This window comes from Dipteris shenzhenensis, chromosome 13, assembly GCF_047967505.1.
Source record: "Dipteris shenzhenensis isolate YYH24624 ecotype China chromosome 13, Dip_SZ_1.0, whole genome shotgun sequence".
NCBI classification, from domain to species: domain Eukaryota; kingdom Viridiplantae; phylum Streptophyta; class Polypodiopsida; order Gleicheniales; family Dipteridaceae; genus Dipteris; species Dipteris shenzhenensis.
Window position 1 is genome coordinate 22,578,092 of NC_141608.1, and position 26,112 is coordinate 22,604,203.

Consider the following 26,112-nt stretch of genomic DNA (forward strand, 5'->3'; position numbering starts at 1 on the left):
ACAGGATTCACCCACCTAGACGGGAGTTTGACTTATTTTTCAGATGGGTCCGCTATTGGGCTCTCTGGACTCTATGGAAGGACAAAAATCATGTCATTGGTGATCCAACTTTTTCACTTTTCTCTTTCTTCAGGCACTCTTTGCAGCACACACGCGCACATGCACACACTTTCTTTTTTTTTGGGTGAAAATATTGTTGCTTTTATATTACAAGATGAGCATCCCAAAGCAGGATATGCTCAAAATACATCAAGCAAAGATGTCAATATATGACAAATATACATCCTGATCTAGAGACTTTGTTTGCAAAGAATCATAAAATGATTGTTGCAAAGAGTCCCTGAAGAAAGAGTAAGCTGAGAAAGTCGGGTCACACGCACGCACGTGTGCGCACACATTTTTTAGTGAAAGCCATGATTGTTGATATTGCAAGAAAAGCCACCTCAAAGCGAGGAGCTAGAAATTACATCAGCTGAAAATCTCTGTATATGCTAAATATACATCATGATCGATGTAGCGAGTTTGCAAGCAGTATAAAGAAGATTGCTGGAAAGAACACTTGAAGAAATCAAATAAAGAAAATGTTGGATCACCAAAGACTTTACAATTCCTGTTTATCCACAAAGTCCAAAGTGCCCAATAATGAACCCAAACAAAGAAAATATCAAACTCCTGAGTGGGCGGATGAAAACCAAAGAGCTAGAAGAATTTTCCAAAAGGAGTCGGGAATCTCGTTCTCAACCGCTGTCGAAGAAAATCCAGGAACTCATGGGAGGATGGGCAAAACCAGAACAAATGACGCACAGTCTCCTGAGAAGCCAAACATCTGCAACAAACAACAAGAGCAATGTGTCTACGTGCCAGTAGTTGGCCAGATGGAAAAACCCCCAGAATAACTCTCCAAAAAAAGACCTGTTGCCGAAGAGGAACTTTATATGCCCAAAGTTGCCTTAGTCTCTTTTCTCCACCACTTAGCTAGCCGATGCATTCGCCAAATAGAATTAGCCTTATCTGAAGCCCAAGACTGAGGCAAAAGGATTTTATAAAATGCAGGCACTGTAAGCTGAGATGGTCTCAAAGGACGAAAGGAAGACTCTTGGGAAGTCAAGATCCAATCCTCCAGCCTATCCCAAAGTTCCAAAGGAGGAATTGGGACAAAAGGTGAAAGCATACAAGTAATTTTTTGCCATAGAGGACGATAATGAGATCCCAAGCCATATCATGTGGCTGCGAGAGAAAAAGGCAAAATAGTTCCATCATCATGAATGGCATCCGCAACAGAAGTAATTCCTTTGAAAGTAATAAAATAGGAACGTCTAGGTTCCTGTAAAGCGAGCGGAGGCTGAAAGGCTTTTGACCAGTGAATGATTTCAGCCCTCAAGGAATTTCTTATCAGAGAATCGCAGCCATGCCATTCCAAGTGAGAAAGGACGTGCTTCCAATCAAGAAGAAAGCTAGAGACCAAAGGGCAACATGCAATGTACCATCAAAGCAACCAAGTAAGAAGTCCCACTGAGTGGTTGCTAGTGACCAAAGGTAGAAGTATTGATTTGTTGTAACAGAGAGCGAATCATAACAGCCCAAGGCTGATCAACTTGCATAAATTGCAGCAGCATTTGGCGGGCAGACACAACCTTAGGAAGCAGCAAGCTCTGAGCGAGATGAGGACCAAGAACCATGAGGCATCCGGATCCGACAAATATTAGCAGCCTGTCTTTTGTAATGCAAACTTTTAAAGAATTGCTTGGAAGAGCAACCAAACCATAAACTGAAAGGGCTTGCATCAAAGCAGAAAGATCAGGTGGAGTATTCCTTGGAATAAAGAAAGAATCATCAGCATAGGCCTTAGCAACCATGCTGCGATTTTCATCCAGTTCCAAACCATGGAGAGAATCTGTAGCCACTAGATGATCAATGTATTGCAGCATAGGATGAGTAGCAATAGCATACAGTAAGGCACTAAGGGGACATCCTTGACGAACCAAACTACGAAGAGTCCATTCTTCAGAGATGTCTTTAGAAAGAATACAAGGAGCATTGCTATCCCTGTAGAGCCAATAAATAACCTATTGCATTTTTATTCCAAAGCCCAAGGCTTGCATTGTTTGCGAGATGAACTCCCATTGAACTGTGTCAAAAGCTTTGGCAATGTCAATATGTAAGAGAGAAACATCTTGCTGCGTGTACTTGGCATATTCAATCCCAACATAAGCATTGGCAATATTGTCCATGATATGCGTACAAGGAACAAAGCCATATTGAGAAGGATACAGCCCATCATGCAGATAGCCTTTGATACGGTCAACAAGCATTTTAGCTATGATCTTGCCAGATTGGTCTCCAATCAGTGACAAAATCAGAAATCTGCTTCTTAGGAAGGAGCTTTACCAGTCCCTTACCCCCCAAGCTGAATTAGCCATTTGCAGCAGAGGGGATTTGAAGCTATCCCAGAAAGCAAGAAAGAATTCAACAGTTAGGCCATCCCATCTTGGAGATTTCCATCTACCACAGGATTTTTTTTTTTTTTTTTGCGCAAAAAGTAGTGCTAGTTATATTGCTTGAAAATGAGAGTACAAGAGGGCCTAAAGGCCAACGGGCTGTAATCACAAAACGGATACAGCCCGTGGTAACAAAATACTAATTACAAGCCTCTCAGGGCATAATCATCTGAGTGTGGACAAACAGCCACGGTGGGGGGGGAGTAATGCCACTGAAGACTCTGAGCAGAGTGCTGGAAGAATAGCTCTTGATGGTCCCAGTCGTGAAGGAAGCGCCGTCTCTTCTCCTTCCCTGCCCAGGACTCCCCCTGAATCTGATCCCACTGACTCTTGAGCGTGTGAATGATTGTGCTCCAAATGTTCGCTAGGGTCTGGGTGGCAGAAGAAGCCTGATCTCCTAAGGTCTGCGTGCATCTAGAAGTCCAGATATGCCAGCCTACAATACTCCCTATGATCTTCCAAACTGGGTGCCGAGTCATCGCTCCTGCATCTGTCTCTGTCAGATGCCAAGGAAAGCTGTCCATGTATGCCCAGGTGGCCTGTGTCATGAAGAAAACTGGATCCTGCCTAGAGAACTCATAAGCCAAGTGATGTCCCATCTCGGTGCTACACTTGCAAACGGCTCCCCAAGTGACCGGTCCTAGCTCGGGTGCAGCCCTCGCTAAGAGACCATGCTGAAGCAAGAACTTCCACGTCTGCCCTCCTGGGGTCAGACCGCGAATGACTAACTTGCCAAGTAATGCCTGACTCTGCAGTTCTGGATCTATGATGCCAAGACTGCCCTCTGTCTGGGGGAGAATGACCGTCTGCCAGGCGACCCGGGCTCTGGTGGTGCTAGAACCATCTGAGCCAGACCAAAGAAAGTTCCGCACCAGTCTCCTCAGCTGGGCTACACACGATCTCGAGAAACACTAGCAAGATGCCACGTACCAAGCGGTGGCAAGAAGGACCTGATTGACCACAAGGGCCCTGCCTGCCAAAGATAGCCGAGCCGTGCTCCAGAAGGCTAGCTTCCGTCGTATGGAGACTAGGACCGGTAAGAACTGCTGAGCCGGCGTGATATCCAGACCTACCTGGAATCCGAAGTAACGTGTCGTTTGTCCTCTGGGGATCCAGCGAAACCCCAGGAAAATATCCCACTGTGAGCTGGCTCCCGGATCCGTAAGAAAACCAACTGACTTATGCCAGTTGATTTTTGCCCCAGCGGCTAGGCAAAAAACCTCTAAAGACAGTCTCACTCGCTCCAGTGACTTGATATCATCCTGCACATACAGGGCCATGTCGTCTGCATACTCGGAGTCTAGAAGTTATGCATCGTCCTGAATAGGGAGGCGCATCCCTTGGAGACCAGTGGTACGGGCTCGTAGGAAGTGAGTCATGGCCTCCGCAAAAAATAGGAAGAGGTAGGGCGCAAGCGGGCAGCCCTGACGCACCGAGCGCTCGAGGGTGAATCTCTCCCCCATCTTGCCGCTGATGATAACCCGGCTGGAGGCCGATCTGTAGAGACTAGCAATACCTCTGATCCACTCATCCAGGAAACCGAACCGAGAGAGTGTACCTTCCAAGAAGGACCGGTCTACCCTGTTGTACGCCTTCTCAAAGTCAAGAAGGAGTATGGCAAGGTGCTGGCCAATGTGCTGGGCCCACTCCGTCGCCTCTGAGAATGTGAAAATGTTGTCCAAAATGCTGCGATCTTGGACAAAACCAGTCTGGGTGTCATGGATCAAGTTATGTAGCAGGGGGCAGATGCGGCTACTGATCATCTTGGCGAGGATTTTATAGGCAGTCGGGACGAGGGTGATGGGGCGCCACTGTTTGATCTCCTGATGGTCCCCCCCTTTGGAGATGAGGCAAATCAAGCCTGTCGCAAGGCGCTCTAGCATCTGTCCGCTGGAGAAGATATGTTGGAAGGCTACGAGCAAGGGCTGGTGGACCTGCTCCTAGAAGGTGGTGAAGAAAGCTCTAGAGAGCCCATCCTCACTTGGGCATTTCTGCCCATCAATAGCGCTCACCGCATCCTGCATCTCTGCCACGGTGAAAGGGGCGAGAAGGGTTTCACTTATGCTAGGCTGCACGAGCGACGATGTATACCTCCACACCTCCTCCCTGCAACGGCGAGCACGAGGGTCTGGGGGCTCTTGCTGGAACAGGGATCTGTAGAAATCTATCGCCAAGTCCCTCGTCTGGATCTGTCCTGACACTACCATCCTGCGCTATAAGAGATCGGAGTTGTTCCCTTGTTGACCTCTAGCCATGAGTCTTGAAGAACTCTTTGCACATCCTGTCGCCTTTCCTAGCCCAAAAGGACTTGGAAGCATGAAACGAGAACTCTGAGCATCGCTGGGTGATCTCCTCTAGCATGGCTCGGGCTCTAACCTCCTGTCGTCTGAGCTTCTCAGAGCCTGGAGAAGACTGCTGCATCCGCTGTATCGAGGCAAGATCTCGTCTGAGACCCCTCCCCTTCGCCCACCACTGTTGCCTGACCCGAATTGCCTCCTGCTGACAGATGAGGCTAGACTTGGCAAGAACCTGAGCTACCTGAGCTGCCATATCCCCCATGGGTTCCCAATCCTGCTCCCATAGGTCCACTATCCTGCTGCAAACCGCTCCTCTGGAGTAGATGGAGTCTGGGATCCGGCACGAGTGTGGAGGAAAGGAGTGAGAGGCTGAGTCCAGGACTAGGATGACTGGGGCATGGTCAGAGAGGGTCGTCCCTGGAACCACTCCTGACTCTCCACCTCTGCCTAGCGCCCAATTGCTGACATAGAAACGGTCCAACCGCTCCAGATGTCTGCCTCCCTCCCTCATGTAACCCCAAGAGAAGTCCAAACTCCCTGTCCATCTGCAAAAGGAAGGCTCCCTCCAACTGTCTCGACCGCCCACAGCGAACAAGAAGGAGTCCCAATCCGCCTGCTCCGCCTTAGCTATACCGAGGAACTCTGGGCCCCGTCCCTGCTAATCCTCTAAAGTCTCAAGGTTATTGAAGTCCCCTCCTACAATCCAAGAATCCATCTCTGGCAATAAGTTTGTCAAAGAGCTCCAGAAAGCGGCTCTCCGTCTGAGGCCGGTCGGGGCATAGATATTGAGGATGCCGATGCGAGATCGCTCAATATTCAAGCCCACCCAAAGCGCTCGTCCTGGGATCAAGGTGCCAAAACCACACACATGCTGAACTAGAGAAGCGTCGATGGAGGTACAGACACCCCCGCTCCTCCCCTGCTCGCCAATCGAAGGTTCCTAGTAGGTGTGGGAGCGTCCTGTGAGGACCTTCCCACACTTACTGGTCTGAGAAGCCGAAAGCTTGTGTTTCTGCAATAGGAGCACATCTACCCTTCCCACCAAGGCTGGCTGGAGCTCCTGTCTGAGCACCATCTTCCTGGGGCCGCGGGTTCCTGATGAGTGGAACCCGTTGACGTTCCAAGAGATAATGCGTATACTTATGAAGAGGGGAGATGGGCCACAAACAGCTGTCTGCTTGGGGTCGATGTCGAGGTGGTCGGACCACTGGATTTAATTGCATCTGACAGTTACCTTTCAGTGAACGGAAGTTTGAGCTCCAAACCCTCAGCTTGAGAAAGAATTGGATGGACAAGTTGTAAAAGAAGCTGACGTGCAGACAAAATCTCAAGAGAAGGAAAGTCCACATGCCCAAAATGGGAGGAGAAGTGCTGCACACAAAAATCAGCAAGTTTAGAGCGAGATGAAGACCAAGAACCATGAGGCATCCGGGCCGACAAATATTTGCAGCCTGTCGTTTGTAATGCAAACTTTTGAAAAATTGCTTCGAAGAGCAGCCTTGATCCAAAAATGCCCTTCGTCGAGATCGGGTTACCCATTTAGCAAGCTTTCTTCGATCATTTGATTGGAGACAGAATTTGGCCTGACATAAGTGCGTGCTTTCATCAGAAGACAAAGGCTGGAGGTGACTAAGCTTAGTCAGAGTCTAGCAAGTGAGTTTAGCATGCACAACAGTCTCCTGTGTGGCTCGCATAAATAATTTACCATAATCCTGAATCACAACTTGCATTCGAGCAACAAAAGCCTGCCATGCATAATCCAGATCAAAAAACACATGAGAAGAGAGGGGCTGAATGGCATCAGAAACCATAGCTTGAAAATCAACATGTTCCAGATAACTGTTATTCACCAACAAAAGCCTTCTGCAAGGCAATCTGTCATCAGGAAAGTCATGCATGCAGAGCCTCAACTAAAGAGGTGCATGATCAGAATACATGAAGGCATGATCAATCCAAAGTTGACAAGTAAAGGCATCACAATGCTGCGGATCAACCTGATAGCATCTGTCCAGGTGTGCCTGATAGGAAGATTGAGCATTGTGTTGAAAGGTATAGCCCTGGAGCGTGGGCTGTAATTCCTTCTAGAGATCCACCAAACACAACTGAACCAAAAAGTCAGACAACATATGAGTGTGGCTTGAAGTATTATCTCCCGGTTGCGGAGCATTGTTGGTATCACCAGAGATGAATGCATAGTGTCTCCACGGATAATTATGCATGGCATCCCAAATCAGCGCTCGATCATTGGAAGATTGAGAGGCATAAACCGATGCAAATTCAAATATTTCTGCTTGAACCAGGTATTGCATAATAATCCAGCTACCATGGCGATCATTGAGAGCCACAATGGGCTGAAGATCATGCCTTATGAAAAAAGCCACTTTAGAGAAAGAGTGCTCTCCAGCATAGAAAATATCATAACCAGGAAAATGTTCTGTGTGACCAGCATACATGTGCTGATTATGTTTCTGCAAAGCCACTATGTGTGGCTGCAGTTGTCTGATATACATCCACAAAAGTTTCCACTTTCTAGGAAGAGGAGCAGTAGCATTCGAGAGAGCCGAGGCTTTGTCTTTGTCTTGAAGAGAAAAAAACTGTTTTACCCCTTTGTTTTTGACTACAGAAGAGGCATTGGCATTCTTACTCTGAGGCGGAACCATTTCAGCTTGCACTGGCATACTGGGAGCTCGGGAAGGGCGCTGTGAAGCCATATGCCCGAATTGCTTGCATTCAAAGCAAGCACCTGCAAACAGCCCCCATTTCAGCTTGTAGAAAGCACTGCCCATGGAAAGATTATTGACAGTAACTGAATAAGAAGCTGGTGTGGGATTATCTGTGTCCCACAAAATACAAAAGCGATTCGAATTGCCATTTGGTCTCGGTGGACAAACTACCTTACCAAGAGAGGCTGCAATTTTTGGCAATAGAGAAGCCATGCACTGAGGAAACTCTACAACTTCTACCCATACAAGGCAGCGATGCCAAATCAATGCCTGATAATCCTTGGTAGGAGACCAAGGCAATACATGGACCATCTGCTGGCCATAGAAAAACTCGGAGTGCTGCAGCAAAACCTGTCTGTGCTCTTCATCAGCCATTATCACTTCAAAAAAACCCCTCTCTAGTTAACCAATTGCCAACATCTGCAGCAACAAGCATCCGTTAGTGACTATCATGAGATTGAAACTGCACTATGCTGTGTTTTTAGAGGATGAGTTTGGGCATGTGCCTGGACTCATCTAGGTATATCTACTATTTTGTTCACTAGTCTAGCACTTTAGCTTTCAGCAAGGGCCTTAGTGAGCTTTTTGCTTAAGCCCATAGCGGCTTGTATGAGCTACTTTTTGGTATGCACGCACAGAGAGATGGTTTGAGCGACTTGTGCTCACATGGATAGACTACCTCCCTTCCAATACAGCATGGATACTCCGTTTTCTCCCCTCCTATCACACGAGGTCAACCAGGTTATCTGTGAGGATCTCTTACAGCTACACACATTCCGGACCTGGTCGGGACTGAGTGAACCAGTGAAGTTTAGCTTCTACAGAGATCACTGCTTACATATCATAGAGGAGGGTTTCATTGACCCCCTAGGATACACACAGATCTACTTACCCCACTCATAGAGGATCTCTATTGGGCAGTTCCGGGTCTCTTCACATAGACTTCGTATCGAGAGCGGCAGAGCAGAGCGACTACCCAGGGAGAGGCACATATGCACATTATGTGACATGCAGGAGGTTGAGTCAGAGGAACACTTCATCTTCAGGTGTGCTGTTTACTATGAGATCCAAGGGCGTTTCTACTGCCTCTTCAGACATAGCTATGGGATTTTGGCCCAATTCCTCTCCTACCTAGACCAATGATGTTTGGCAGAACTTCATTCATGAGGTACTCGGCGGAGACAAGAGCAGAGTTTTTTCTTGGCTGATTTCTCTCAGAGATCTATCACGAAGTTTTTTCAGCCAGATCACATGGCCTTCCACGAGACGAGGCCTTGACATGACCGTGACCTATAGCCAATGACCCGACAACTCAGATAGAGGGTTGACACATAGATTACACTGAGTCTCATAGACCCATCAGGTTTCATTCATGAGGCACTCAGACACCACGAGAGGATACTTCGAGCACGAAGACAGGAGCAGACTTTTTCCTTGGCTGATCTCTCTCAAAGCTCTATCACGGAGTTTTTCTAGCTAGATCACATGGACACCCACGGGATGAGGCCTCGACATGACTTTGACTTGGAGCTTGTGACCCGACAGCTCAGATAGAGGGTTGACACACAGATCACACTTGGGGACATCCCCTCCCTATTTAGAGTCGGGTCACGCCTAACGGGGGTCATAGTAGCCCTGGTTAGACGCAGAGCTATGACTAGGAGACATGCCAAGGCTGCACCTTTGAGTGGCTGACAGCACTCTATCGCTGATTTCATGCCCCGATTGCCTCACCCACCGTGATGTGCTGATGGTGATGATGATGATGATGAGATAGTCGACTACCGACATGACTATGTTGTACTTATGATTTAGTACTGACATTCTGCATTTTTTGCATTTGGATTGGTGTGGATGCTCGTTTAGTAGCTCCACCACCACAGCTTGTTTGTACTAGGTTTTTCACAGTCTCATAGATCCATTGGTCTTTCGAAGACTTTAATAAACTCTCTCTCTCTCTCTCTCTCTCTCTCTCCGCAGGAAGCTTCGCCTTGAGACACAGGAGAAGTCTCCCCTCCTCATTGAGACCAAGAAGAGTTACAAGCGTTTGGTGCGACGCAAAAAGTGCCAATTTCTAGCCCGGAATGAGGAGGAGCTGAGAAGTTTACTTTTCAGCTGTGATTCCAAGGAATTCTGGAAGAAATTCCTTCGCTTGAAATCCCAAACTCCTCTTACAGACCCGCAGGTTTGGCTTGCCTATACTTCCACTTTATATGATATTCCAGACCAGCCACAGATCGACTTATCCCATGTGCCTAGACCCACCTCCTCTGCCTTATTCTCATCCAATAGTGTCCGAGCAGCAGCTCATCGTTTGAAGACTGGGAGAGCTAAGGACCATGATGGATTGCAAGCGGAGTATGTAATCCATGGGATTGATGCCTTAGCTACAGTCCTCTCCCGTCTTTTTAACGAGTCCATTTGTACAGGTCTTCCACCTAGTTGGCTAGAAAATACCATAGTACCCATACACAAGTCGGGGGATCCTTTGGAGGCGTCGAACTACAGGACCATTATGATTGGCCATGTCATGGCCAAGATTTATGCGACCATTCTAGAAGGACATATAAATGACCATGCCGAGGCAACAGGCATGAGAGCTAGAGGGCAGGCAGGATTTCGTGCAGAGCACTCGACTCTAGATCATATCTTCACACTCAGGGCTTTGATTGAGGAGGCGAAGTCACGTAAGCAACGGCTCTATTGTTGCTTCGTGGACTTCAGAAAGGCATTTGACACTGTGCCGCGTTTCAGACTCTTCCAGCGACTTCGTGACTTGGGATTCAATGGGGAGATTCAATGGGCGATCATGGCCTTGTATGAGAGAGTCACAGGTAGAGTCAGGACACGGGCGGGGCTGTCGGCGGAAGTACGCAGTACGATAGGGGTGAAGCAGGGGTGTCCTTTGTCTCCGACACTCTTTGGTCTCTATATCGATGAGTTAGAAATGTACATACAGACGATGGGTGGTACAGGTTCTTTACTGGCAGGATCCATGATACCGATTCTCCTCTATGCAGATCACGTGGTTCTTATTTCTTCCTCCCAGCAGGGTTTACAGGCACATCTCCATGCACTCCACAGCTTTTGTCAGGACAGAGGGTTGTCTGTAAACCTTGGGAAGACCAAAGTCATGGTCTTCAACACGTCATACCAGGTTTATAGGAGAGGCGAGTTCTCTTTCACATTTGATGGGCAGGAGGTGGAGCTAGTTAGGGAGTATACATATTTGGGTGCCACATTTAGAGGTCCAGTCTTCACCATGACGCATGCAGCACGAGATAGGATCAGTAGAGGGTATGCCGCCTTGGCTCTTCTCGAGAGGCATTGTGCACAGTCACATTTTCAGCATCCCGACACGAAGTCCTTACTTTTCGATACGCTGGTGAGACCTGCAGTCATGTATGCTAGCCCCTTTTGGGCAGGAGATCTCAGGGTTGCAGATTGGAGACGAGTAGAGAGGTTACAGATCATCATGTTCTCCAGATTGATCAGAGCGAAGCCCACGGTACCGCATCAGATTACGTTCGCAGAGTTCGGAGCTACACCCCTAGCGCTAGATGCAGCATTTCAGTCAGTTACGTACTTGCATAGGATCAGGGCGCTCGGAGACTCAGCAGCAGGCAGAGCACGATTACCGTGGCTAGCACTGACATCCTCGCAGATGTTAGCGGAGAGAGGTCATACTTTTTGTTGGTACCACACACTCTCCACATGGCTCACCTCGCTGGGCTTGGATATGGATAGGCTGCCACCATTTCGATACAGCATAGATGCCCCTCGCCTCCCTCTCACTCGACATGAGCTCAGCCAGGTTATCAGGGCAGATTTGTTGCAGCTACACACGTTTCGCACTTGGGTTCATCCCACGGAGCTTCCTACGAAGATGGCCACATATCGTGACCATTTTCTCAGGATTTCAGAGGATGGCTTCATCATATCCCCAGGATATATCGGCGTTCATATGTCGCACTCACTCAGGATTGCCTTGGGCTAGCTCAGGGTATCTTCCCACAGATTAGACGTTGAGGCCGGCAGGATGCGTCGTACAGCTACCGGACATAGACCCAGGCGAGAGACTAGGATATGCCCTTGTTGCACTATGGGGGAGGTGGAGACTGAGGAGCACTTTGTTTGCAGATGCCCTTTATATTATGAGATCCGTGGCAGATTTCACTGTTTATTTGGGCACGGATTTGGACCTCTCTCTCGGATTATGGAGTATGAGGATCAGTATTGCTTAGCGTTGTTCATCAGGGAGATCACCAGATACAGAGAGAGATTCCTCAGAGAGCACCGTCGCATCCCTGCCAGAGACCTGGTTATTCATGAGGAGCAGGACGAGGCGCAGGACCATGAGCACAGAGATAGCCCATCTTGCCAGAGAGCACCGATGGTTCCACCCCGAGGATGTACATATGACATGATCCGGAAGCACCGCAGGATGATCTTACACAGAGGCCGTACCCGTCGCTTTATTTCTAGACGACGGAGGATGATGGCAGATTTTCGGAGGAGATTGCTCCATGGAGACTTGGCACCGCCAGCAGCCCATCTGACACTTGCCCAGATCTTCACACTCATGGCAGGAGGCATGGTCGATGGCCATGACTTCCATCATTTCTTTGGATCACAGACCCCTTAGGGAAGACGATGTTCCTCATATTTCATATTTTACATTTTGTATCTAGGCAATTTTGGTACTCTATTTCATTTCATTTTGTATCTAGGATTTTTGTAGCCATTTTTGGCATCTTAGCGGTATTACGATGAGGCCACCTAGTTGGCGCATCGTTGATAATGTATTTTCCTTTCGGATGATTTTGTGTCCCATAGGCCATGTATGGCCTTCCGTGGACCTTTAATAAACACTAAGAAGACTATAGAAATCATCCTTGTTTGTAGCTCTTCATGTCGATGATTTGATCACCATCAATTCCAATAGACATCTCATCTTAAAAGAAAATATCATCTCACCTTGGAATTTGACATGGACAAGGGATAGCTCATGATTTTCTTAGGATAGATATATGGAGGGATAATATAGGCATCACATTTTCTCACAACAAGTACACATAGAGGGTACATGGTAACAGCTTCTACATGATTACAAGCTAGTCCCAAGGAAAGCAACATTAAACTGTCAACCTTGGCAATTCTCCAACTTTAGATTCTCATCATTATAGAAAATTCACTAGCAGCTTCATTATTCAACCATTAGTACTCTTATTATCTCTTACTCATTACAACAAGTCATACAATGCATATTTGACCATCAACCAATCATCCAATGATGAGGAATTAACTATATGGTATTAGCCGCGGACCAAGGGCTAATTGGGAAATATGATTGTTCAGATTTAATACTTTGATCAAAATTGAACCACATAATTAAATCCATTATTAGGATGACAATTCACATACTAATGAATATTTCTAAGGATAAGTGAAAATGAAACTAGGGATAATGAAATAGAAGTAGCGTATTGACAGCCAGATGTCTCGCCCTAACTACCCGTTTTGGACGTTTCTAAGAAACGTTTCTTCGCGTTTCGGTGCCCCGAAACATGTTTTTTGGTGACACTGCATCCTTTGGGAGGCAATCTGTGAGTGACCGTCGAAAAGCCAGACGGTGCTATCTGCAAGCGGGTATGTACACGTTCAGGATACCAATCCGGGCCTCTCCTGCTTGAAGACCTATCCACACTACGCGATCTGGTATGAGCTCGCCTTGTGCAAATATCTCTTGGGCCACCGCCTAGGATACTGATATGCATACACCTCTACTCCTACCAACAGCGGGGGACCAAACCTCTGGGCCCCTCCCAGGGAGGAGATGGTGTTGATGTGTGATGTCTGCTTGCTAAGAATATGTGCTCCTGAATCAAGAGGAAGTCAGCTAGTCTACCTACCAAAGCCCATTGCAATTCCTGATGGATCATCAGATATTGCGATTGACTACACCCACGGTCGTGAAGCTCATGCACGTTCCAACTTACCATTGTCAAGCTCATGTGGATCGGGCGGAAGCGAACAAGGCTCACCTGTGCGTAGGAGCTTGCTCTAGGAAACTGGATCTCAGCGACTTTGCCAAAGGTCTTGAGGGAGAGCAATCTGTATCCGTGCGTCGATGAACCAAGGTCGCCACTGGCTCAATCTCTACCCTCTGTGCCCAATACTGCATGAAGGAAACATGTACGACGAAAAGATCTGCGCACTACTCGAGTGTCCAGTAGTGGGGCTTTGTGAGTACAAACTCTGGTGGCAAGTGAATCATTGGTACTGCAAAGGCTGATCCTGCTAGGGAGAAGCCAAGCTGAAAATACATGGAAGCAACATGAGCAAGCCGCCAGCCGCCAGCCCCCCTAGTCTCGTCGTCAACACTCCCCCCAGTTTTTCAGACAACAAACTAACCCTAACCCCAAGTTGGGCTAAATCCCCAACCCAACCCGAGGGTTAGGTTTAGCTAGGTGTTTCTACAGATAGCCAATTATGGACTGGCCTACCCTCTTCTCCAAGTCTCCCTCAACTCCTTCAACCTCCATCAGGACTTGGTACTCTACAGTTGTAGCCATGACACCCTCTCCGTATGCACACAATTACCAACAAGAAGGCTCAAAATGACCCGTCCTTGGGCGACAGGATCAGATTTTTTATCTGCAGCATGCAGTGAGAGAGCTACGATTGGAACTGGCAGAAGTAAAGGCTCGACTTCACATTCTAGAAGAGCCTGGTAAGCAGGCAGTAATCGACGAGGTTCTAAAATCTTGCAAGGATCCCCCCCTACCCCGTAGCTAGTCTCTATAGTCAAAATGTTCACATTGAAGTACAAACTGCTAAGAAGGAGTGATTGTGGAAGTGGACACCAAAGCAAGTAAGTCTAATATTCAAGCAGAGATTAAAGAACACAAAGCTAGATGTGATAATGCATTGAAGATTAGAATAGGGGGACTCCCAGAAGATCGGTATGAAGAGGACACAGTGTGTGAAATATTGACAAAGATCAAAGCAGGTTTGCCCAATATTGAATGGACGGATGATGATGAGCAAGATGATGACGACTCTAGGCGAGCTTCTATTACGCATTATAAAGGTCATGCAATCCTTACACTGAAGTCAAAAGGTATGCGGATCAAGCTTCTTCGACAATCTTACAAGCTGAAGGGTACCAAAGTATGGATAGCTAGGAGCCTACACAAGCTCAACTCAAGAATAAGGCAACTCTAAAGTCAGGGCTGCCAGAAAGGATGGAAAATGGGCAGTTTACCGTGAAGGCGTAGCCCTAATCAGAGAGTTTAAATCAAAACCAAAAGATTCTCGGTCTTAAACTGATGTATGGCTGATTACTCTTTAAGACTATTATGTAGGTACTCTAAATAAATTGGGGTTGCTCTTGCACTCCATGAGAGCTGCCATGTGCCCTCTCTGAAGTAGATGTACTAGAGGGTTTCTTGCTGTCCCATAGAACTTTTGGTCTCCAGTGGATGTTAATAGCATCACATTCAGTCCTCAAAGACACGTACGAGACCTCACGTCCAGACAAGCCCAATAAAAGGGCTATTGTGTGCACTGTAGTAGATCCACCGAAAAGGGAGATTATCTTGGATAGCAGTAAAGTGTATCTCAAAGGCACACCTTTCTATGTCAGTGAAGACCGTACCCCCAAGTAGCAGGAAGTGCGAAGAAAACAATACACGGAAGGACTAATGAGACAAGGAAAGTTGCCCCAAACACAAGATGGGGATCAAAATGCAAAATAGGGATTTGCGACCCATGGGAAACGCAAATGCCTACAAGTCATGTTTTGGAATTGCAGAGGTTTTCCTTGGCATAAAGGGGTAAGTATAAATGCCTTCATTCACGATGCAGACATCATCCTTTTAGGAGAGACTTGGGAAAGTGAAACATGCAAGATCCCAGAGATACGTGGATATGTGGTGCACTCAATATACCAAAGGCAAGTGGGGAAAAGAGGACAAGGAGGTGTTGCATGCATGATACAGGAACACATGGCAGAAAAAGTCAGCCTCCATAAAGTGGACAAATACAAAAGATACATGTGGCTGAAAATAGAGCTTCTTGCAGGCTGCTACATACCTCACCATGAGTCACCCTTTTACAGCAGACACGGACCCTAGTGATGTGTTTGAAGCACTATGTCTTGATGTGGCTGAACTCAGAGAAAAGGGTCAAGTCATAGTGATGGGAGACCTTAATGCAAGAATTGGTCACCTACAGTTTCAGCCCATCACACATGATGAAATGGATAAAGAATCAATCATAGAAGTGGACACTATGTGGCAGAGAACATCCGAGGATGACACCATCAACACACAAGGCAGAGCACTCAGATGCAAGATTAATGGGCTGCACATGGCAATCTTGAATGGAATGCAATTATTCCCTAACACCTACAAGATGACGTGTATCTCAGCTAGCGGAGGACAGGGTGTGCTAGATTATGCCTTGGTACATGTGGACACTATACCTGTTATCAAAAGCTTCAACATAGGGATGAAATATCCGGAATCGGACCATCTCCCAATATGGTTGGATCTTGACATACACATTGAACATAGGGAGCAGAAATTTTCAGCACATGTAGGAGGTTTCAAAGTAGACCCAGACAAACACCAAGATTATGCAGACATTTTGGATGCAAAGCTGAGAACAATAACCAACCCTAGATGGACAGCCCTGTAGGAAGCAATACTTGCCTCAGCCACACAAACATTTGGAGCAGCATCTACAAGAAAAAAGAAACAGGTCAAAGGGTTACCACACAAGAAATGGTATGACGAGGAATGTAAACAACTGCGCAAAGAGCTGAAATACATACTGGATGCAGACAGGCATAAACAATTGGAAAAGACATACAATGCCCTCACAAGGAAAAAGAAAAGAAAATATATTCTAGGAAGAGAGAAATCTGATTTGATTACTTTCATAAAAAATCCAAGAAAGGGCTGGAAACAATTGAAAGGCAGACGGAAACAGGTAATAGGGGATATATCATATGCAAAGACAAACACTAAGGCGAGCTCAGGAGGGTCCAGTTGAGCCTAGCCAGAGCACATACAAGCTGAGGTACAAAAAGTAAAAAAAGAATTGATTGTAGAGGTAGACACAAAGGCAAGCAAGACTGATATTCAGGTAGAAATCAAGGAGCACGAAGCCAAACGAGATAATGCATTGAAGATCAGAATTGGGGGGCTTCAAGAAGGTTGGCTCAAAGCTGATGACTCATACAGTGTGACTTTAGCAAACATCAAAGCAGCTACCCCTAGCATTGAATGGGCGGGAGATGATCACGAGGATTCTGTGACTAATATTCGCAATTCCAATGGACATGTGGTTCTCACATTTAGCTCAAGGGATCTCCGTCTCAAGATCCTATGCCAATCATACAAGCTGAAAGGTACTAAGACTTGGATAGCGGAAGAACTCACATGAGCTCAACTAACACAAAAAGCAACTGAACTAGCCAAGGTTAGAGCTGCTAGGAAGGACGGAAAATGGGCAGTATATTGTGAGGGAATAGCCCTCATGAAGGAGTTTAAATCAAAATCAAAAGACTCTCATTCTTAAACGGATGTATGGCTGATTATATATTTTTTATTTCAGTCTACAATCTAGGTAATCCAAATAATTTGGAGTTACTTTGCATTCCTAACAAAAAGCAACTAACATGTGTGCAACCGACACAAGAAGCAATCGAACTAGCCAAGGTTAGAGCTGCTAGGAAGGAAGGAAAATGGGCAAATACCGTGGAGTTTGAAAGACTCTCAGTCTTAAACTGATGTATGGCCGATTACGTCATTCTTATTTCAGTCTACAATGTAGGTAACCCAAAATAATTTGGAGTTGCTTTGCACTCCTTGGGAGGTGCCTTGTTCCCTCCCTAATCAGATTTATTAATTTGGGGGTTTTTAGTTGTCCCATAGACCTATGGTCTCCTGTGGACATTAATTAACTTTCTTTCTTTCTAGGCTTTGCAAGAGATGTTTCATAGTGGTTTGTATTCTTTGAGTGAACTTATGGTCTGAGGCAATCTTTACTTCTTAAGACTCAATGTTGTAATATCATATGGAAAATTCTTCTTGAGCTACCATATAACAATTCCACATGCACCATTCTTGGGGCTTTTTATATACAAGAATGACCATAATTATGATTGGATCTTAAATGTCATGAATCTTCTGATCATGATCCATTAATTGATGCTTTATAATACAATGTATAATATGCTGAACATAAATGCCTATTAGTGTTAATTACTGATACACCGATATTTTATTGTCCATTGTGATGATGGATCCCCAGCACAAATATGTTACATATTTAATGTGTCTACTGCATGCTCCATGGTTGTTTGTTGGTTATTTTTCCCAGGGTTTATGATACTTGCCAAGGATGATATTGCCAGGGTTCTTATTGGTCTGTTTTCTTGATGGATAAAAACATTTACCTTATTAAAAAAAAACAGAGAACAAAAGTAACTGACATGGAATATTTTGCTTTTGAAGGTATGATTTACTTTTGGCAAATAAAGAACACTTGGCTCGTTTAATTACGTTAGAACAAGGAAAACCTCTGACCGAAGCACTTGGAGAGGTAATCCTGTTCAAAACTATGGATCAAAGGCTTGTATACCAGCCTTCATTTTCTCCTCTTGATTCTTGGATGCCCTTGTTTCAAAAATCTGTGTTAGAGTTTAGAGGGCTAGTGCTCTTCAAGTTCATTGAGGGAAGGTTTTAAAATTTTGTGTTTCTTAAAATCATTCAACACTTATACACACTTTTGCATTAAGAAAGCATTTACATTCATAGCTGTCCCAGAGTGGGACAGCTACTACTCATAACTATATACAGTAGTAAAAAACTTCCAACTGGGCCTAAGGAAGGTATCCAAAGTAATGAGCATCCTGTAGAGACCTCAACGCTTATACACACACATGCGCGTAGGTGCACGTGCACACTTTTTTTTGTGTGAAATTTATGTATTTTTAGAGTACAAGAGGCAGTCTCCAAAGTGGAGACCAGCAAATACAAGATCAGGAAATTTCGTTGTAAGACAAGTAAACAACAAAATCTATCTGACAAACGGACATGCAACCATAAAAGGAATTTCTGAGTGACATCCAGAAATAGTAGAACATGGAAGAAGTAGGCTTTGTAAAGGCTCTGTGGTTCCTGTCTTTCCAGAGTCTAGAGCGCCCAATATTGAACCCATGTGAAAAAAAGATCAAACTCTACCGTCCGTGGCTGAATGCCGAAGATCCAAAAAAGGTTGCCAAAGCAAGCAGTCATAAAGCGAGCCTGGAGGTGCTATTGAAGAAATAGCAAGAAGTCACAGGTGACCGGGCAATTCTAAAAAGATGGAGCAAAGATTCCCTGGAAGCCAAACATTTGCGACATATAGCACGGGTGCACTTCACACACACCCCCCTTTTTTTTTGGGTGAAAACCAGTGATCATTATATTACAAAGAGAAGTCCCAAAGAAAGGGACAATCTACTACAAATATAAAAAAACCTCATTATATCACAAGAAAGTAGGACAATCTAAGTCTCACGCATGTAGATAATCATAAAATGATTGGTGTAACGATGCACGGAAAAACTAATATTTGGCAAGAGAAGGATCACCAAAGACCCTATGATTGCAGTCCTTGCATAAGGTCCATAGTGCCCAGTAACGGACCCAGTAACAAAGAAGATCATATCCTTGCCTCACGGGATGGAAAGCAAACAGCTAGAAATTCTTCCCTTCCCAAAGGAAGAACCGAGGAAACAATCCTGAAGCTGCTGTTGTAGCAATATCAAGAAGTCATGTTCCCTCTACGTATGTTCTCAATTTTGATGGGAGGTCGTCATGGCTGGTGTGTCTGGTCGAGGTCACCATGGTTTCATTGACTGCATGGCGCAACACGCGTGCTTTACTTTTTGCTTTTCCTTTGTGTAAAATCTAGTCAACCATACAGTTGACTTACCTTTGTTTTTTTTGCTCCTTCTCACTCGCTTAGTCTATTAATTTTGTACTACCTTGGTATCCTCTCGTTTTCTATTCTAACTATTATTGTTTGTCTAGTACCTTTTTCACTATGCTTTCTATATATATATATATATTTAGTTCTTTTGTTTCGTTGGTTACCCTTTACCTCCTGATTGTTAATTTTTTGGCTCTAGTGGTTATTTGATGTCAATTTTATTATGGTTTATTTCTTTTTTAACTACATTCTTTTAGTTCCTCTAGCTAATTCTAGAAAGATAATTTAATTGATTATATCCTATATTTTAATGACTACTTGTTGTTGTATATGCTTTATTCCTTAAAGATTTTCTCTCTTGATGTCAACCTCTTAATTTCAATCTCTTGCACCATAAGCTAGGACCAAGTTTCTTAGATCTAGTTGACAAGTTGAAGAAATGTATGCTTATTTATTTTGTAAAAGTTTCTGTTGTGAATATGCATATGCATCATTGTTTGTGATGTGCTCTTTCTTTTTTAATGTATTTTGTAAAAGAAGGGCTTGGTTCGGGAAGTGGTGTCTGGTTCCTGCGCTCACAAGGTAGGGGGCTAAGAGGCACCACGACCTAGGACCAAGTTTCTTAGATCTAGTTGACAAGCTGAAGAAATGTATGCTTATTTATTTTGTAAAAGTTTATGTTGTGAATATGCATATGCATCATTGTCTGTGATGTGCTCTTTCTTTGTTAATGTATTTAGTGATGCATTGTATAGAGTAAGTTGAAATTGGTTTGGCATGCTTTATGTAGTGTAGTATTATGATTTCAAACATAAAAGAAGGGGTTGGTTCGGGAAGTGGTGTCTAGTTCGTGCGCTCACAAGGCAGGAGGCACCACGACCTAGGACCAAGTTTCTTAGATCTAGTTGACAAGCTGAAGAAATGTATGCTTATTTATTTTGTAAAAGTTTATGTTGTGAATATGCATATGCATCATTGTCTGTGATGTGCTCTTTCTTTGTTAATGTATTTATTGGTACATTGTATAGAGTAAGTTGAAATTGGTTTGGCATGCTTTATGTAGTATAGTATTACGATTTCAAACATGAAAGAAGGGCTTGGTTCAGGAAGAGGTGTTTGGTTCCTGCGCTCACAAGGCAGGGGGCTAAGAGGCACCACGACCTAGGACCAAGTTTCTTAGATCTAGTTGACAAGCTGAAGAAATATATGCTTATTTATTTTTTAAAAGTTTCAGTTGTGAATATGCATATGCATCATTGTCTGTGATGTGCTCTTTCTTTTCTAATGTATTTATTGGTGCATTGTATAGAGTAAGTTGAAATTGGTTTGGCATGCTTTATGTAGTGTAGTATTATGATTTCAAACATGAAAGAAGGGCTTGGTTCACAGAAAGTGGTGTCTGGTTCCTGCGCTCACAAGGCAGGGGGCTAAGAGGCACCACGACCTAGGACCAAGTTCCTTAGTTCTAGCTGACAACCTGAAGAAATATATGCTTATTTTTTTTTTTAAAGTTTATGTTGTGAATATGCATATGCATTATTGTTTGGTATGCATGATGTGATGTGATCCTTCTTTTTTTAATAAGTTGATACCAATTTCATGTATGTTGGACTATGATAAAGTTGTTCCATTTCTTAGATTTAGAACTATTTTTGAATGCTCTTTTGTTTTGATCCTACATATGGTTTATGGTTTAGGAATGGAAGGATCTAAGCGTAAGGCTATTGATTTTGAGTTATCTAAAGGACAACGAAAGTATGTCAATCAGGTCCTTCGAGATGAGCTTCTTGTAGAGATAAATAACATGAGTACAAAGGAGATGGAGATGACCATAGAAAGCACTTCTAGATTGCATACTCTAAAGAGCAAAGTTGTTTTGAATACAAGGCGTCAAGTAGAACTGGATCCTAACAGAAAATACCTTGTAGGTTCACAAAATGGGACACTGATGTTATGCTATGGGTAGAGAGCAACATTGGGAATGTCTTGGCTCGGTTTAATGAAGCATGCGCAAGGAACCCAACATTTGTAAATGATAGTAATGAGGGAAAGATGCATTTATGGAATTCCTTCTGGGCTAAAAATAAGACAAAGGTTATAAGGTCGGATGTGAAAACCATACTAGTTGTAAGTTGGGAGAAAAAGTCGGCAATTACTTTCGGAAGGGCGGAGGAAGTAGCAAAAGGAGAAGAAAGTGCAAGGATTTTGAATGGAAAAATGCGAGAAGTGCAAGGTAGTGATTCTCAAAAGCTACAGATCAGGGCAAATCATATAAGCAATGTGTCCTTCATGATGTACATAACTGAAAATGAGATCCAAGTTAGTGAAAAGATAGGTTCTGGCTGATTAACCTAAATAGCATCAAACACCTACAGGGACCACTTCTCCAACTCTATGGAGGCAAATGGAAATCTCCAAACGGTGTGTGTCTGAGATCCCACTGCACTGATCAAACCCCTCTTGCGGGGCTGAAGGACCATGAGCGTGATCTCCAATGATACAGGGTATGAGTCCGGAATCTCCAGGTAGTTCTAGGGTTCTAACCTCCAGAACTCCTGCAGTAAGGGACACCCAGGTTGGAGGTTGAAAGCTGCTGGCCGGGAGGACGAGCCTCGTCTCTCAAGATCCCTCTCTGAGTGGACCTACTGCTGCGATGAGAAGGCAGAAGGGGGCGTCGTTGTTCCCTTGCCTGATGGCAGGGGTGTCGAAGCAGAAGAAGCTATTACTGAAGCGGAGAGGGAAGGCAGGAGAGGGAGAGGTCGGGATGCGGGAATCTATCTTTTCACTAACTTGGATCTCATTTTCAGTTATGTACATCATGAAGGACACATTACTTATATGACTTGCCCTGATCTGTAGCTTTTGAGAATCACTACCTTGCACTTCTCGCATTTTTCCATTCAAAATCCTTGCACTTTCTTCTCCTTTTGCTACTTCCTCCGCTTTTCTGAAAGCAATTGTTGACTTTTTCTCCCAACTTACAGCTAGTATGGTTTTCACATCCGACCTTATAACCTTTGTCTTATTTTTAGCCCAGAAGGAATTCCATAAATGCATCTTTTCCTCATTAATATCATATGCAAATGTTGGGTTCCTTGCGCATGCTTCATTAAACCGAGCCAAGACATTCCCAATGTTTCTCTCTACCCATAGCATAACATCAGTGTCCCATTTTGTGATTCCTACAAGGTGTTTCCTGTTAGGCTCCAGTTCTACTTGACGCCTTGTATTCAAAACAACTTTGCTCTTTAGAGTATGCAATCTAGAAGTGCTTTCTATGGTCATCTCCATCTCCTTTGTACTCATGTTATTTATCTCTACAAGAAGCTCATCTCGAAGGACCTGATTAACATACTTTCGTTGTCCTTTAGATAACTCAAAATCAATAGCCTTATGCTTAGATCCTTCCATCCCTAAACCATAAACCATATGTAGGATCAAAACAAAAGAGCATTCAAAAATGGCTCTAAATCTAAGAAATGGAACAACTTTATCATAGCCCAACATACATGAAATTGGTATGAACTTATTAAAAAAAGAAGGATCACATCACATCATGCATACCAAACAATAATGCATATGCGTATTCACAACATAAACTTAAAAAAAAAAAATAAGCATATATTTCTTCAGGTTGTCAGCTAGAACTAAGAAGGAACTTGGTCCTAGGTCGTGGTGCCTCTTAGCCCCCTGCCTTGTGAGCGCAGGAACCAGACACCACTTCCTGTGAACCAAGCCCTTCTTTCATGTTTGAAATCATAATACTATACTACATAAAGCATGTGAAACCAATTTCAACTTACTCTATACAATGCACCAATGAATACATTAAAAAAGAAAGAGCACATCACAGACAATGATGCATATGCATATTCACAACTGTAAAAAATAAATAAGCATACATTTCTTTAGCTTGTCAACTAGATCTAAGAAACTTGGTCCTAGGTCGTGGTGCCTCTTAGCCCCCTATCTTGTGAGCGCAGGAACCAGACACCACTTCCTGAACCACCAAGCCCTTCTTTCATGTTTGAAATCATAATACTACACTACATAAAGCATGCCAAACCAATTTCAACTTACTCTATACAATGCACCAATAAATACATTAACAAAGAAAGAGCACATCACAGACAATGATGCATATGCATATTCACAACATAAACTTTTACAAAATAAATAAGCATACATTTCTTCAGCTTGTCAACTAGATCTAAGAAACTTGGTCCTAGGTCGTGCTGCCTCTTAGCCCCCTACCTTGTTAGTGCAGAAACCAGACACCACTTCACGAACCAAGCCCTTCTTTTATGTTTGAAATCATAATACTACACTTCATCAAGCATGCCAAACCAATTTCAACTTACTCTATACAATGTACCAATAAATACATTAACAAAGAAAGAGCACATCATAGACAATGATGCATATGCATATTCACAATAGAAACTTTTACAAAATAAATAAGTATACATTTCTTCAGCTTGTCAACTAGATCTAAGAAACTTGGTCCTAGGTCGTGGTGCCTCTTAGCCCCCTGCCTTATGAGCGCAGGAACCAGACACCACTTCCCGAACCAAGCCCTTCTTTTACAAAATACATTAAAAAAGAAAGAGCACATCACAGACAATGATGCATATGCATACTCACAACAGAAACTTTTATAAAATAAATAAGCATATATTTCTTCAGCTTGTCAACTAGATATAAGAAACTTGGTCCTAGCTCGTGGTGCAAGAGATTGAAATTAAGAGGTTAACATCAAGAGATAAAATCTTTAAGGGATAAAGCATATACAACAATAAGTAGTCATTAAAATATAGGATATAATTAATTAAATTATCTTTCTAGAATTAGCTAGAGGAACTAAAAGAATGTAGTTAAAAAAGAAATGAACCATAATAAAAGTGACATCAAATAACCACTAGAGCAAAAAAATTAACAATCAGGAGGTAAAGGGTAACCAGGGAAACAAAAGAACTATATATATACATATATATATATATATGTATATGTATATATATACATATATATATGTATATATATATATATATATATATATATGTATATATATATATATATATATATGTATATATATTTATAGAAAGTATAGTGAAAAAGGTACTAGACAAACAATAATAGCTAGAATAGAAAACGAGAGGATACCAAGGTAGTACAAAATTAATAGACTAAGCGAGCGAGAAGGAGCAAAAAAAACAAAGGTAAGTCAACTGTATGGTTAACTAGATTTTACACAAAGGAAAAGCAAAAAGTAAAGCACGCGTGTTGCGCCATGCAGTCAATGCAACCATGGTGACTTCGACCACACGGACCAGCCACGACGAGCTCCCATTAAAATTGAGAACATACGTAGAGGGAAAATAAAAGGCAAGGTTGACCATGAGCTGTAGCCGCTTAGAGGCTCCACAGCGCCATCAAGACTAGAGTACGGTTTATGAAGTGTACTCAACGATGAAGGAAGTGCAGGAGGTGTGAGTGGAGAGGTCAAAAGGGAGCACGCGTACAGTAGATCAACCAGCTAGCTGCTCATGAAGGCACTAACACAGAGAGGATGGGGACGACATGCTAACAACAAATGAGAAGGGTTGCATAGGCAGACGGTCAAGAGCAAAAAGAGTAGAGGTGTGGCCAGTCTAAAAGCCCATCCGGTTTAAAGAGAAGAGGTAGCCAAAAAGGAAAGTGTAAGCAATGGGGGGCGAGGGCGTGGAGTGAGAACTGATGGCCTGTGGAGACTAATATTTGTACTGTCATGCAATGCAAAAGAGGTTGTGCATGAGTCCGTATTAATCGAGCGCCACCCGCGACGTGCAATAGACCATAAGGACTAGAAAGGCAACCATTGCCACAGGATAACACAAAGGTGTGTGCAATGCAAGGGAGCACAAGGTAACAAGGCACACTGTCAAAGGCAGCCAGCAAGCGAGGTAAGTACGCAAGAACATTACCCAAAGAGACTGCAAATCAAGCGAAACAGACAAAGCACCTGACTATGTAGCGATGAAGTTTGAAGGTAGATCCGAGAGAACAAGGAGCAGCAAATGGACTCAGGTTGGAGAAGTTGAACAGTGGGAAAGGTCGAGTAACCGGAAAGCTGGGAGTACGAGAAGGAAGGAGCAATCAAAGTCCTACGAAAGGAAGTTAAGAGCCTGAGTGAGAGAGGGGGCAAGGGGGAAGTAGGCAATGAAGAAGTAGAGACGAAGTGGAATGTACACAGGCTTCACTACCATGTTTGTAGCCAGTCGTAGTACTTGATGCTCTGGCAGGAGTTGCAGAGGACAGTGGTAGGGCGAGCAGTGGACATCCTCATGATTCAGGAGCACATGTTTTTAGCAGCAGACATCAGACGACGCCATCATCTTCTTCCAGGGAGACGTCTAGAGGAGTAGTCTCCCGCAGAGACCCATGGAGAGAGCCATAGTTTAGCAGGACTCCTGGTAGCCTTCTCTTATCCTTTGGACGGAGGAGACATGATGGATTGCTCAAGAGATTAGATCGCTTCTATGTTGGGGACTGGGCATTACACAGAGGCGGGGCTATTGAGATTCTGGCAAATACCACGATGTCTGACTACTCTCTAGTGGCACTTTACTT

The 26,112-nt window shown here is 44.1% G+C and overlaps 1 protein-coding gene across 1 annotated transcript in view; it reads left to right on the forward strand.

Moving 5' to 3' along the window:
• The window catches only part of ALDH5F1 (aldehyde dehydrogenase 5F1), a 266,167-nt gene that overhangs the window by 58,397 nt on the left and 181,658 nt on the right, over positions 1-26,112 (forward strand). Inside the window, exon 5 of the mRNA XM_087383488.1 lies at positions 18,045-18,132. Coding sequence (XP_087239614.1) covers positions 18,045-18,132 — 88 coding nt within the window. The remainder of the gene's footprint in view (positions 1-18,044; positions 18,133-26,112) is intronic.